Source organism: Tubulanus polymorphus, chromosome 12 (genome assembly GCF_964204645.1).
Source record: "Tubulanus polymorphus chromosome 12, tnTubPoly1.2, whole genome shotgun sequence".
Taxonomy (NCBI): Eukaryota; Metazoa; Nemertea; class Palaeonemertea; order Tubulaniformes; family Tubulanidae; genus Tubulanus; species Tubulanus polymorphus.
The window spans coordinates 2,042,057-2,057,292 of NC_134036.1; the positions used below are offsets into that span (position 1 = coordinate 2,042,057).

General features: G+C 35.3%; 1 protein-coding gene across 1 annotated transcript; it reads left to right on the forward strand.

Moving 5' to 3' along the window:
* The first annotated feature begins 11,716 nt into the window (after positions 1-11,716).
* Positions 11,717-13,916, forward strand: LOC141914252 (uncharacterized). Its single transcript, XM_074805518.1, has 2 exons — positions 11,717-12,013; positions 12,124-13,916. The coding sequence occupies exons 1-2, from the start codon at positions 11,735-11,737 to the stop codon at positions 13,624-13,626; spliced, it is 1,782 nt and encodes a 593-aa protein (XP_074661619.1). The 5' UTR covers positions 11,717-11,734; the 3' UTR covers positions 13,627-13,916.
* The last annotated feature ends 1,320 nt before the right edge of the window (positions 13,917-15,236 follow it).

The following is a 15,236-nucleotide window of genomic DNA, read 5'->3' on the forward strand; positions in this document are numbered from 1 at the left end:
TGGAATATGCATAACTTTTTCTGGGCAAATTTCTATATTCTGTCAAGTCATGGACTCTAAAACGATTTAGACATTAAAACGTTTTAGAGTCCATGGTCAAGGTATTTTGGCTATAACGAGTATAACTAACTCCCTGGGGTAACGATGTGGCTGATGAAATGATCTCTCCCATTGTAATCCCACCATTCAATTACTCATTGTATAACAACTCTCACAATTAAGCCTCGGACTCTTAAACGAATTATGAGTGCATGCTTTAGTATAGGCTCTGATATAGAGCATATTGTCTTGATTTAGAACATGTATGCATAAACTCTAGGCTGCAAAGAAATACGTTTTCAGCGGCTTTAATCGAGTTAAATCTTTCGTGATAGATTAACACAGAGAGGCGGCACCCAATCGCTGCTTATTGACATTAGGCACAAGTCACTGTTATGTTCATTAGTAAAACTAATATAGAATGAATAAGTGAGGAGGGAAAATGTATAAATTAAATTTATAAATGAATTTATAAGAATTTAGCATGCATCGGAGTGCACTTAAATTGGATTATTACAAAATAACTCACTTCAAAATTTATGATATTGTTTCATTGATATTTATTACTTTAAAGCGATTCACTTTAAGAACTTTGGTCAACAATAAGTCTGACCTGCAAATCAAATCATCGGGAGAACAAAATACTGTTTCAAAAAATTATATTGCTAATACATTCCTAATCTTAATCTCTCGCCATAAACCTACTGGATTTAGGGCCTGGGGCATTTTACATGGTTGTAGGTAAAATTCCCCTAGGTAAAATCCTCACTTGGCGATTTTTCAAGAACATTTGAAAGCACGATATCTATTCAAACATATTCATCTACAATACAACTGCAATATATTTAACTGTGCATTGATCTCTTTTGTTGAAATAAATCTTTAAATAAATTCATAGAATAAATGAAATTCATGAACTTTTTATTCATACTTTCTTTTCATATTTTATTCATACTATCTTTTAATTCGAACTAAATAACTCTTTTTTACTTGTGGTATAGTATGCTTATGATATGGATTCGATTTACGTATCAATATTTTCATGTTGACGGGAGCCTGATGATGGCTAATAGCATTAGCCGAAACATTGCTCGTAGAACATTTGATTTTTAGCTGAATTCATTGTGGGATTTGTCTCGTTATTCACCATACACGGATTGTGTATTTCCTTCTCATTTTCATGTTGGTTTTGAACAACTTAAATTTTGCGATTCTAATACCTTATTAACTTTAGATGACAGTAATACCTTCAATTTACATGTAAAATATGATCACTGCTGAAAGTGTAATAAGGAATATATATTTACTCCAGTGACAATATTTTGATTCAAAGATTTAATTCAATCATCTAGTCCGAGTCTGTATGGTAAAACTTCTGGCTAACCAATAGCTAACCGAATACCGACAAAAGAAGGTGGTCGCTTAAAAATTAGTTTATTTATGCAACAGGAATCTATCTTGATTTCAAGGGCACTTCAATTAATCGTTTCAATAGTGACCACTTCAAATTAGCCAGTAGTTTAAATGACCGAATTCAATCAACCGATTCGTATCCTAAGAATGAGAATTGTATCTAACCACAGTAGTCATTCTTCATCAAACGTTCGGTCATCATATTATACATCTATACATCATTACTATCATCTTCAGTTAATAGAAGTGCAATAAAATCTAGAATCTATGAGTTGAGTTTTTTTTAACATAATAAATTGTGTTGATTTTATGTTAGTTAAATCAAATATTGGGAATATTTTACCGGGGGATTTTTACTTTGGGGATAATAAGCTAAATTATTTTATATCATCGGTTTTCATTAAGAAAAAAAACAACTATTAATCTTAACGTCACTTATATTTCTTTTGGAGCATTAAGATTCTTTCATTGAATTAAATATGTTATTTCGTACAATAGTTCATGACAGTGCGTCATTCACGCTTATATGTACAAAACTTCTTTACAGAGTTCAAAATATAAACCAACAATCTCATCTCAAGCATGTACTAGCGCTGACGTTATGGGATAAAACCAAGTCTCGATTAATTGCCTAAAATGTGGGTACATTCATTCAAATCAGGACTAAAATACGCTTATATGAATATCTTGCTTGATATCATTTTACATTACGGGTGTCTCATAGGCCTGGTTTTACTTGTACATTGTCATCAATTGATTAAACATCCCAACTAACTTCTGTATTTACTCATGGCTTAATCACTGGTATTCAATATCTAGTCGGCTATAGAAAGACTAACCCGATAAAATTCCATTAACCGTTCGTCCAGAGTCGAACACTCGTTAATTCGCAACGATTTTAAAGAAAGAAAATGATTGCATGAAATCTACTTTTCGTATCAATCGGCGTCCAATCACTTAAACCATCCTAAACACAGTAGTGTAGTAGTTTGTGTCTATTTGCTTTTGCTGATGTCATTTAACATAACAATGGAAATGTATTCGTTTATTTGGAAATTATATGAAGATATGGAGTAATCATGTGACAAATCAAATTATTACTGCAAGGCAAAACATAGCGCACTTCAGATATATGATATGGCCTTAAAGACTTTTCATATATTAACAGTCCAGTTTAACGTCTATTGATATGAATAGTCCAGTTTTGATATGACTGTCGCAACAGTTGGAATAAAACCTATGAAATCTAGGGGCATTTATCTCATGAAATTTAGATTTGAGATAATTGTATTGTATTGTGTGAGGATTAAACACTTCAATGGCTGGTGATTATTTGTGATGAAGTAATCAGTGAGATGGACTGTTGATGTAGCCTTGATTGAGGCACTCGGGTCAGATAATATTTTTACATAAAACAGTGCATTTGTTAAAGCAGAACACATGATTTTAAACTAGATATAAGTAGCTAAACCGTTAATTTTCATTCCTAACTTTTCATCACTCCCGATTATCAAAAATAATTCAACAGTTTGATTAACGGATAGTTGCAGTTAACAACATTTCTATCTGATAGAGAAGGTATACAGGTATACAGAGGAACAAGAAAAGAACATCCAACTAGACACTGAAAAATCTTTATTCCGGTTTTTACCAGGGGCCTTTACCTTGGGGTATATTTAACTAGGGGATTTTTACTGAAAGGGACCTTTACGGGGCGAGTTTTTACCCGATCACATCGATTATTGAATGACATGTTCGATAAATCATGACAAAAACTGGTATCACTGGTACAATTTGCTAATTTTCGCTATTCGGGTGGTTCTGTAGATTATTGGCTATACCGTTGGTAACTGACTAGCTATTTGTATCACTGATCGGACTGTGAAAATATAGCTTTGACAAAACCACAACGAGAAATGAATCAAATGCAATATTTTACTCGAAAACGAGCATAACCATGGATTCAGTAACGTTTTTTTACAATCCATGGCTGAAATGACGCTATTGAAAAAATCAATGAGAAATACTGCCTCCGATTTTTATGACTAAAATATAGGAATGAATTCCGAACAGAATCAAATCAGGTTGTTATTATTGGTATTGTGTATACATTTCATTTATTAGATATTTCAAGTAATTCGTGTAATTAGGAAAAACTCGATCCAATAATGGGTTTTTCTTTCGGTTTTAAGTAATTTACAACTTACCAAATATGGACTACATGGTTTGACATTAAAACCAGTGAGCATTATGGTATCAAGTTCAACCAAAATTGATTACGATCGGCCTTTCGTAGAATCTCCCTGAAGGTCACAATTTTAGTAAATTGACCTTGGGAGGTTTAAACCTCCCGAATCCAATTAGCAAAATATCGGTCCTCTTTGTCGGTGACAATAAAAGTACCCTGCGCGTAACTTTCTATTGTGCGCCTGCCGCGTTTTGGGCACGAGTAGCTTACGTAATCTTAATTGAAAGTTGAGATCACAGGCAGATATTGAGGTCTATGGCCCACACATAACATCATAAATTGGTCAGGAAATAAAGTGTTTTGTGGTATAGATGACACGTTTGTACGATTTTACACTGTAAATTTATCATTTTTCAGGACTTTCAGGACCTAAAATCGGCAATATTTTTGATACAAACTGAGAAAGTATCAAAACATTTGAGAACGCGTTCAATGTGGAAGATTCCGGACTAACATTTGATCCACTTGCGGGGTCCCCGTGTATAATCAATGATAAACATGTATTACTATCGGTAAACTCTGGGACTGGTAACAAAGGAGCCGTGATTAGTATGAGATATAATGATGAGGGGTTTATAGATCACCCGCGTATAGTATTGAACTCTACTGACAGTGTGACAGGTGAGATACACAAAATATGTGACAGTAACACTGTAGTTATCCGTCACTTGGATAACAGTAATAAACCGGACTCACTGCGAGTTTATAATATAAACACTGTACTCACTCGTACAAAATAGAAATTCGGTTTTAATCAAACATGATATAACACGTTTCATCAAGGATTAAATCCATAGATAGTCAAAATATGTGGATTTTTTAAAAGTTAAAGAATGTATCTTTTTAGGACCTGTTTATGGAATGAGACTCTCATTCATTCTATTACGTAATATATCATAACAGAAAAAAAAAAACTTAAGAAGAAAGAATTTGACGAAAGAAGTCATTACTATTAGAATTATTGTGAGAATGTAATCAATGCCGTGATTAGTATGAGATATAATGATGAGGGGTTTATAGATCATCCGCGTATAGTATTGAACTCTGCAGACAATGCGACATTAGAGATACACAAAGTGTGTGACAGTAACACTGTAGTTATCCATCACCGGGATATCAGTAGTAAACAGGACTCACTGCGAGCTTATAATATAAACACTGTACTCACTCGTACACAATAAAAACCCTAAACGCTCTGTAAGTTGGACATTAGACATATATGAAGTGTGTAACAGTTTGAGTTATCCGTCACTAGGATAAAAGTAATAAACCGAATAATGTAAACACTTCATAAAATAGAAACCAGTTTTAACCTGATTTTATATCAAGTATGAGACTAACGGTTACGATAACGTCTAGTGATTTAGCGTTTGACGACACGAATGTCTGTGTAATTAAATCGCTAATAAAGTCGTACATTTAACGGGGATTTCAAAAAGCCGTTTTGAGGTTTAACTAATTTATCAAAGAATGAATTATTTTAAGTAGTTAAGAAAAGTTAACTTGAAATCTATTTCAAAGCACATTCATAATTTTGGTGAAAGTGGGGCGCAAGTTCTTAATGGTAAATACGTAATCCACGCTTAAAATTAAGTTCCTAGTAGCGGTTTTATAGACTGGTATTAACTTTGGTCTGGGGGTTAACTTTATTCATTTTCAATTGTGTTAACCCCCGGGTTGAAGTTGACACCAGTCTATAAAATAAGCCCCTTTAGTTTTATTCCCACGAAATTTTCTGAGCATGTTCACTCAACAAAACAGGAAAATGATCTGAAATTCTTTTTTGAGATTTGACGTTATTATGGGCTGTTTCTTGTGAAGCAAAATCAAATCACTGAGTTGAGGAGTTCTACCCTAATCTGTTAGTAATAATTGGAACTTATGGGATTTTCCGACTCACTAAGTTTTCGACTTTGACATGTTAAACTAATTATGATATAACACGTTTCATTCGGGATTCAATCCATATATAGTCAAAATGTGGATTTTTTAAAAGTGAAAGAATTTAAGGTTTTTTGAAACCTGTTTGCGGAATGTGACTTTTCAGTCATACTATTACGTAAGATAATATAAAAGAAAAGAGACTAAAAGTTGAGAAGAGAAAATTTTTATGAAAAAAGTAATTATCATTAGAATTATTGTAAGAATGTAATCAATCATGATTGTATTGTTAAAAAACTAATATATTGACGAAATGATAATTATTAGAATTATAATAATAATGTGATTAACTATAATTGTATCGTCAAAAAAGAAAATATAACAAAAATAATTATTATGATCATCAACCAGTTGTAATTTCCGCTTTATTATTTTTTCTCTCTGGTCTTCTGTATAACATCAGGTCACTGGATCATCCTGAGGTCAGATGCACAGTCATTGCTTAGAAGACCATTTTAATTATGTTGCCAATCTAACGAATTTCCCTGCAATGCGTGCAGTGCAAGAAACGGACAAGACCGTCCAATGAATAGCACCATTGAGGCTTGTTAAAGGGCCAATGATGAGTTTTGTAAAATTACCACAAATAAGCGTTTTTGATAAAAATGATATAAATTTTCGATGACAAAAATTTGTCGAAAAATCAATAAAATTATTATTGGAGAGGATTTTTAAATAAGTAATTTCGACCTCGGTGAACCCGGAAGTATGACTGACGTCACTTACAGAACAGCAACATCAACAAACATTGAAAAAACAGGGCGGGTAATTCAGAAGGGTTGTCGCATTTTTATGGACGAATTGCAACAATTCTCGCTCAAATAGTTTTGAAGATTAGTTTTCTTTTCTTGAATTTCGAATTGAAAACGAATGCGATTCGTCTTTGAAAACAAATTCAATAAGACCCTGGACATATCACGTGACTGTTCTTATAAAAGACCCGAGTTGATTACTGACGTCATTATATAGTTCATAGAGAAACCGTTTTATCTGTATCTATAAGATTTATCTGCGTCACTAGATCTGATAATCGGGTCTGTATTTCAAATTAGCGGTATGGTTTATTTAGATTATTATGACGTCATAACATTCGCGCACCTAGATAGTTCACGTGTTTGGCGTAAAGGTCGCTGAAGGTTGCGACTCTGTACCTTCGTGGGGGGTTCAAAATACCGATCAGTCACGTGGTTAGAATCAAACACTGTGAATGATATCAATTCACTTTTCTTGTGTTGGTAGCAACAACAGTTAAAAACGACTTCAATTGTTAATTTCGTTTTAAGTTACGTGTTTGTATTATGTCTGTATCTATTGACGACGACCTATTTATCAAACGGTAAAATGGCGGCAGAACTGGTTCTTGCCGCGCCCGTCTTTTGTACAGTTACTATTTAGAGAAGGCAAACCATAACCCTGGGACTAATATCACCTGACTGTTCTACGCCCAAACCGCATTCAGTTCATTTGTGGTGTTAATTACTGACGGTCAACATGGCTACAAGTAATCCGGATCGTTTCGAGATTTCCGTACCTTTCAAAGGACGTCGCGTTACCGTTTGGTCCGATCAGGATAATGAGTACAGAACGATACAAAATTACTTTTATCAGCCATTGTTTAATTTGGAATCTGATCGAATAACTGCGGATGGAAATATATTACAACTTGATATAACTCTGTGGTGTGAAGAATTAGAGGCTGCTATTGAACAAAAACTAAAAACCATCTATACAAGTCACGTAATAGCGGTGCAGATGATGCCGTTTGATGAGGTAAGAATCTGTAATTCTCATCTTCAGTTTCATCATCACCCGCGTGTGATACTAGACGGGTGACCACTGCGAGGTGAGAGTCAAATAGAAAAAATCTTTTTATATTTCAGGTGAAATTAGAATGGGGAGATGCGCCCTCTGGTGTGGAGATACCGAATCATCCGATCCCGTTCAATCATCAACCTCAGAATCACGTGTTTATCGTTAAATGTGAAAATGAAGAAATGTGTGAAATCTACAAATCGCGACTTCAACAATCTCCGCAATCAATAGGTTCGGGTCTTGTGATCGGTGCTAGTCGTCACGGGAACGAATACGTGTTTAGAGTGAACACTGTACCGATCAGTGAAGCGCGAACAGTTCAACCAGACATTGATCAACGTCATAATTCCCAAATCGACAATGTGAAACTGTTTCAAGATAATTTAGAAAATCAATTCTCTCAATTAAAACGCACAGTTGAAGAGAGACTGAACCGGTGCTGTACTGAACAACAACTTGAAGAAAGGCTGAACCGGTTCTGTACTGAACAACAACTTGAAGAGAGGCTGAACCGGTTCTGTACTGAACAACAACTTGAAGAGAGGCTGAACCGGTGCTGTACTGAACAACAACTTGAAGAGAGGCTGAACCGGTGCTGTACTGAACAACAACTTGAAGCATTAGAAGTTAAACTGAACAACGCTATCGATGACGTCACAGGGAGAGTGGATGAAGTGGAGAGTTCTATTGGTGTCGTCATTGATTCATTAACGATCAGTAAACAGGTTCAGACAGATTTCTCACCTGACCTAGCGAACTCATTACCTGGTGAGCAGACGGGTAAACAGTCACGTATAATATGTGCGGACATCTGGGGGCCCAATGATATATATTACATGGATGATAATGATGTAATGAAGAGATATATAGAGTGTGATGGTGATGATTGTTTACTAGGACTCGATACAGATAGTAACGGTCACCTGTTTGTAGTCGTGGAGAAAAACGAGAAACTCTTCCTGAGAAAATATAAAGATCAGGACAAAGTGTTAGAGGAAGATGTCACTGATATTGTGTCTGAATGTGGAACACTAGTCATTCGTGGTAACAATATTTACATCAAGTCAGGAAGAGACGTTCATGTTTTACGTTTACTAGAAAACCCTGTAAATAGTTTGATTGATAGAAACCGTGTGAAAAAATATCAGCTCCCGGATGGAGAGTACGAATATATCAAATGTTTAGATGTCGACACGCGGGGACGCATGTTTGTATACTGTAATAGATCGGGAAGATTACTCTATCTAACAGCTGATGCGGAATTGATCAGTTTTATCAATGTGGAAGATTCCGGACTAACATTTGATCCACTTGCGGGGTCCCCGTGTATAATCAATGATAAACATGTATTATTATCGGTAAACTGTGAGACTGGTAACAAAGGAGCCGTGATTAGTATGAGATATAATGATGAGGGGTTCATAGATCACCCGCGTATAGTATTGAACTCTACTGACAGTGTGACAAATGAGATACACAAAATATGTGACAGTAACACTGTAGTTATCCGTCACTGGGATAACAGTAATAAACCGCACTCGCTGCGAGTTTATAATATAAACACTGTACTCACTCGTACACAATAAACACCCGGTTTTAATCAAACATTATATAACACGTATCATTCGAGATTAAATCCATAGATAGTCGAAATATGTGAATTTTTTAAAAGTTAAAGAATGTATCTTTTTAGGACCTGTTTATGGAATGAGACTCTCATTCATTCTATTACGTTATATATCATAACAGAAAAAAAAGACTAAAAGTTAAGAAGAAAGAATTTGACGAAAAAAGTCATTACTATTAGAATTATTGTGAGAATGTAATGAATGCCGTGATTGGTATGAGATATAACGATGAGGGGTTCATAGATCACCCGCGTATAGTATTGAACTCTGCAGACACTGCGACATTAGAGATACACAAAATATGTGACAGTAACGCTGTAGTTATCCGTCACTGGGATAACAGTAGTAAACAGGACTCACTGCGAGCTTATAATATAAACACTGTACTCACTCGTACACAATAAAAACCCTAAAAGCTCTGTAAGTTGGACATTAGACATATATGAAGTGTGTAACAGTTTGAGTTATCCGTCACTAGGATAAAAGTAATAAACCGAATAATGTAAACACTTCATAAAATAGAAACCAGTTTTAACCTGATTTTATATCAAGTATGAGACTAACGGTTACGATAACGTTTAGTGATTTAGCGTTTGACGTCACGAATGTCTGTGTAATTAAATCGCTAATAAAGTCGTACATTTAACGGGGATTTCAAAAAGCCGTTTTGAGGTTTAACTAATTTATCAAAGAATGAATTATTTTAAGTAGTTAAGAAACGTTAACTTGAAATCTATTTCAAAGCACATTCATAATTTTGGTGAAAGTGGGGCATAAGTTCTTAATGGTAAATACGTAATCCACGCTTAAAATTAATTTCCTACTAGCGGTTTTATAGACTGGTATTAACTTTAGTCTGGGGGTTAACTATATTCATTTTTAATTTTGTTAACCCCCGGGTTGAAGTTGACACCAGTCTATAAAATAAGCCCCTTCAATTTTATTCCCACGAAATTTTCTGAGCATGTTCACTCAACAAAACAGGAAAATGATCTGAAATTCTTTTTTGAGATTTGACGTTATTTTGGGCTGTTTCTTGTGAAGCAAAATCAAATCACTGAGTTGAGGAGTTCTACCCTAATCTGTTAGTAATAATTGGAACTTATGGGATTTTCCGACTCACTAAGTTTTCGAGTTTAACATATTAAACTAATTATGATATAACACGTTTCATTCGGGATTCAATGCATATATAATCAAAATGTGGATTTTTTAAAAGTGAAAGAATTTAAGGTTTTTTGAAACCTGTTTGCGGAATGTGACTTTTCAGTCATACCATTACGTAATATAATATAAAAGAAAAGAGACTAAAAGTTGAGAAGAGAAAATTTTTATGAAAAAAGTAATTATCATTAGAATTATTGTAAGAATGTAATTAATCATGATTGTATTGTAAAAAGCTAATATATTGACGAAATGATAATTATTAGAATTATAATAATAATGTGATTAACTATAATTGTATCGTCAAAAAAGAAAATATAACAAAAATAATTATTATGATCATCAACCAGTTGTAATTTCCGCTTTATTCTTTTTTCTCTCTGGTCTTCTGTATAACATCAGGTCACTGGATCATCCTGAGGTCAGATGCACAGTCATTGCTTAGAAGACCATTTTAATTATGTTGCCAATCTAACGAATTGCCCTGCAATGCGTGCAGTGCAGGAAACGGACAAGGCCGTCCAATAAATAGCACCATTGAGGCTTGTTAAAGGGCCAATGATGAGTTTTGTAAAATAACCACAAATAAGTGTTTTTGATAAAAATGATATAAATTTTCGATGACAAAAATTTGTCGAAAAATCAATAAAATTATTATTGGAGAGGATTTTTAAATAAGTAATTTCGACCTCGGTGAATCCGGAAGTATGACTGACGTCACCTACAGAACAGCAACATCAACAAACATTGAAAAAACAGGGCGGGTAATTCAGAAGGGTTGTCGCATTTTTATGGACGAATTGCAACAATTCTCGCTCAAATAGTTTTGAAGATTAGTTTTCTTTTCTTGAATTTTGAATTGAAAACGAATGCGATTCGTCTTTGAAAACAAATTCAATAAGACCCTGGACATATCACGTGACTGTTCTTATAAAAGACCCGAGTTGATTACTGACGTCATTATCTAGTTCATAGAAAAACCGTTTTATCTGTATCTATAAGATTTATCTGCGTCACTAGATCTGATAATCGGGTCTGTATTTCAAATTAGCGGTATTGTTTATTTAGATTATTATGACGTCATAACATTCGCGCACCTAGATAGTTCACGTGTTTGGCGTAAAGGTCGCTGAAGGTTGCGACTCTGTACCTTCGTGGGGGGTTCAAAATACCGATCAGTCACGTGGTTAGAATCAGACACTGTGAATGATATCAATTCACTTTTTTGTGTTGGTAGCAACAACAGTTAAAAACGACTTCAATTGTTAATTTTGTTTTAAGTTACGTGTTTGTATTATGTCTGTATCTATTGACGACGACCTATTTATCAAACGGTAAAATGGCGGCAGAACAGGTTCTGGCCGCGCCCGTCTTTTGTACAGTTACTATTTAGAGAAGGCAAACCAGAACCCTGGGACTAATATCACCTGACTGTTCTACGCCCAAACCGCATTCAGTTCATTTGTGGTGTTAATTACTGACGGTCAACATGGCTACAAGTAATCCGGATCGTTTCGAGATTTCCGTACCTTTCAAAGGACGTCGCGTTACCGTTTGGTCCGATCAGGATAATGAGTACAGAACGATACAAAATTACTTTTATCAGCCGTTGTTTAATTTGGAATCTGATCGAATAACTGCGGATGGAAATATATTACAACTTGATATAACTCTGTGGTGTGAAGAATTAGAGGCTGCTATTAAACACGAACTAAAAACCATCTATACAGGTCACGTAATAGCGGTGCAGATGATGCCGATTGATGAGGTAAGAATCTGTAATTCTCATCTTCAGTTTCATCATCACCCGCGTGTGATACTAGACGGGTGACCACTGCGAGGTGAGAGTCAAATAGAAAAAATCTTTTTATATTTCAGGTGAAATTAGAATGGAGAGATGCGCCCTCTGGTGTGGAGATACCGAATCATCCGATCCCGTTCAATCATCAACCTCAGAATCACGTGTTTATCGTTAAATGTGAAAATGAAGAAATGTGTGAAATCTACAAATCGCGACTTCAACAATCTCCGCAATCAATAGGTTCGGGTCTTGTGATCGGTGCTAGTCGTCACGGGAACGAATACGTGTTTAGAGTGAACACTGTACCGATCAGTGAAGCGCGAACAGTTCAACCAGACATTGATCAACGTCATCATTCCCTAATTGACAATGTCAAACTGTTTCATGATAATTTAGAAAATCAATTCTCTCAATTGAAGCACACAGTTGAAGAGAGACTGAACCGGTTCTGTACTGAACAACAACTTGAAGAGAGACTGAACCGGTTCTGTACTGGACAACAACTTGAAGAGAGGCTGAACCGGTGCTGTACTGAACAACAACTTGAAGAGAGGCTGAACCGGTTCTGTACTGAACAACAACTTGCAGCATTGGAAGTAAAACTGAATAAGACTATCGATGACGTCACAGGAAGAACAATCAATGATGTCATAGGGAGAATAGATAAATTGGAGATATCTATTGGTGACGTCATTGATTCATTAACGATCAGTAAACAGGTTGAGACAGACTTCAGATCTGAGCTAGTGACGTCATTACCTGGTGAGCAGACGGGTAAACAGTCACGTATAATATGTGCGGCCTACTGGGGGTCCAGTAATATATATTACATGGATGATAATGATGTAATGAAGAGATATATAGAGTGTGTTGGTGGTGATTGTTTACTAGGACTCGATACAGATAGTAACGGTCACCTGTTTGTAGTCGTGAAGAAAAACAAGAAACTCTGCCTGAGAAAATATAAAGATCAGGACAAAGTGTTAGAGGAAGATGTCACTGATATTGTGTCTAGATGTGGAACACTAGTTATTCGCGGTAACAATATTTACATCCAGTCAAGTAGAGACGTTCGTGTTTTACGTCTATTAGAAAACCCTGTAAACAGTTTAATTGATAGAAACCGTGTGAAAAAATATCAGCTCCCGGATGGAGAGTACGAATATATCAACAGTTTAGATGTCGACACGCGGGGACGCATGTTTGTATACTGTAATAGATCGGGAAGATTACTCTATCTAACAGCTGATGCGGAATTGATCAGTTTTATCAATGTGGAAGATTCCGGACTAACATTTGATCCACTTGAGGGGTCCCCGTGTATAATCAATGATAAACATGTATTATTATCGGTAAACTCTAGGACTGGTAACAAAGGAGCCGTGATTAGTATGAGATATAATGATGAGGGGTTTATAGATCACCCGCGTATAGTATTGAACTCTACTGACAGTGTGACATATGAGATACACAAAATATGTGACAGTAACACTGTAGTTATCCGTCACTGGGTTATCAATAATAAAACGGAGTCACTGCGAGTTTATAATATAAACACTGTACCCACTCGTACAAAATAAACACCCGGTTTTAATCAAACATGATATAACACGTTTCATCAAGGATTAAATCCATAGATAGTTGAAATATGTGAATTTCTTAAAAGTGAAAGAATGTATCTTTTTAGGACCTGTTTATGGAATGAGACTCTCATTCATTCTATTACGTTATATATCATAACAGAAAAAAAAGACTAAAAGTTAAGAAGAAAGAATTTGACGAAAAAAGTAATTTCTATTGGAATTATTGTGAGAATGTAATCAATTATGATTGTATCGCAAAAGAAAACAATAGCGAAGTTTCCAGTTACCAGTGGCCATTTTGAGGCGGTCCCGCGGGTCCCGCATCGTTGGAAAGATTTAAACATTTTTTAAACTAAAACTTCTAGCGCGATTCATTGTAGTCCATTCGTCTTTTGGCACAAAAATTAAAGTCATGAATCGTTAAAAAGGTGACCATTTCTATTTTCTGATGGTGTTTATTATATTTTTCTCGACTGCAACAATCGAACACAGTTACAGTTTAAAAAAGATACGTCACTTTAAGGAAGGCGTACTTCTAAAAAAATTGGTAATTTTGTGTTATTGACTGTCACTTTTCCATGTTAAGATCTAGAATTTTTCATTGAAGATAGAGTTTTATCTGAGGATTTTGTTGATACTACATTCGTAAAAATATCTTCATAGAAACGCGCGTGGCCATCGGTTGAGTCAAGAGCAAAGCGCGCACGAGTGGTTGACCGTCGATTTTCTGCATACCCGTTCTAAGCCAATTTCATGGAAATTTTAAAGTTTTTTTTAATTTAAATCATCGTTCGATTGTTTCCATGTTGAATTGAGGGTATTTGGTGTCTCCCCAGCATAATTAGATTTGAAACGATGCTTGATGTTAACAACGACCGCTTGTTTTTATTGAAAGACTGCATCTTTGTGTCGTGTCACCTAGAAGCCGTTATCCTCTATTCTCTGATCGACACTGCGCTCGGTCCCATGTTTAACATTCGACGATTGAACATTCTAGGTCAGATAAGAAAAGTTTCTTGACATTTCTTTCTGGACTAGGTCCAATCCTAATGCATAGTATCTGATTTTAATCTATAAAAATATTTAGTATCTAGAAAATTGCCATAAAAATAGCGCAATACGCGCATGCAGAAAATCGACGGTCATCAACTCGTGCGCGATTTGCGCTTGACTCAACCGGTGGCCACGCGCGTTTCTATGAACATATTTTTACGAATGTAGTATCAACAAAATCCTCAGATAAAACTCTATCTTCAATAAAAAATTCTACATTGTATCTCTTAACATGAAAAAGTTACAGTCAATAACACAAAATTACCAATTTTTTTAGAAGTACGCCTTCCTTAAAGTGACGTATCTTTTTTAAACTGTAACTGTGTTCGATTGTTGCAGTCGAGAAAAATGAATTAAACACCATCAGAAAATAGAAATTGTCACCTTTCTAACGATTCATGACTTTAATTTTTGTGCTAAAAGAGTGGTGGACTACAATGAATCGCGCTTAAAGTTTTAGTTGAAAAAATGTTAAAATCTGTCCAATCATGCGGGACCCGCGGGACCGCCTCAAAATGGCACCTGGTCACTGGAAACTTCGCTATTTGAAAAAA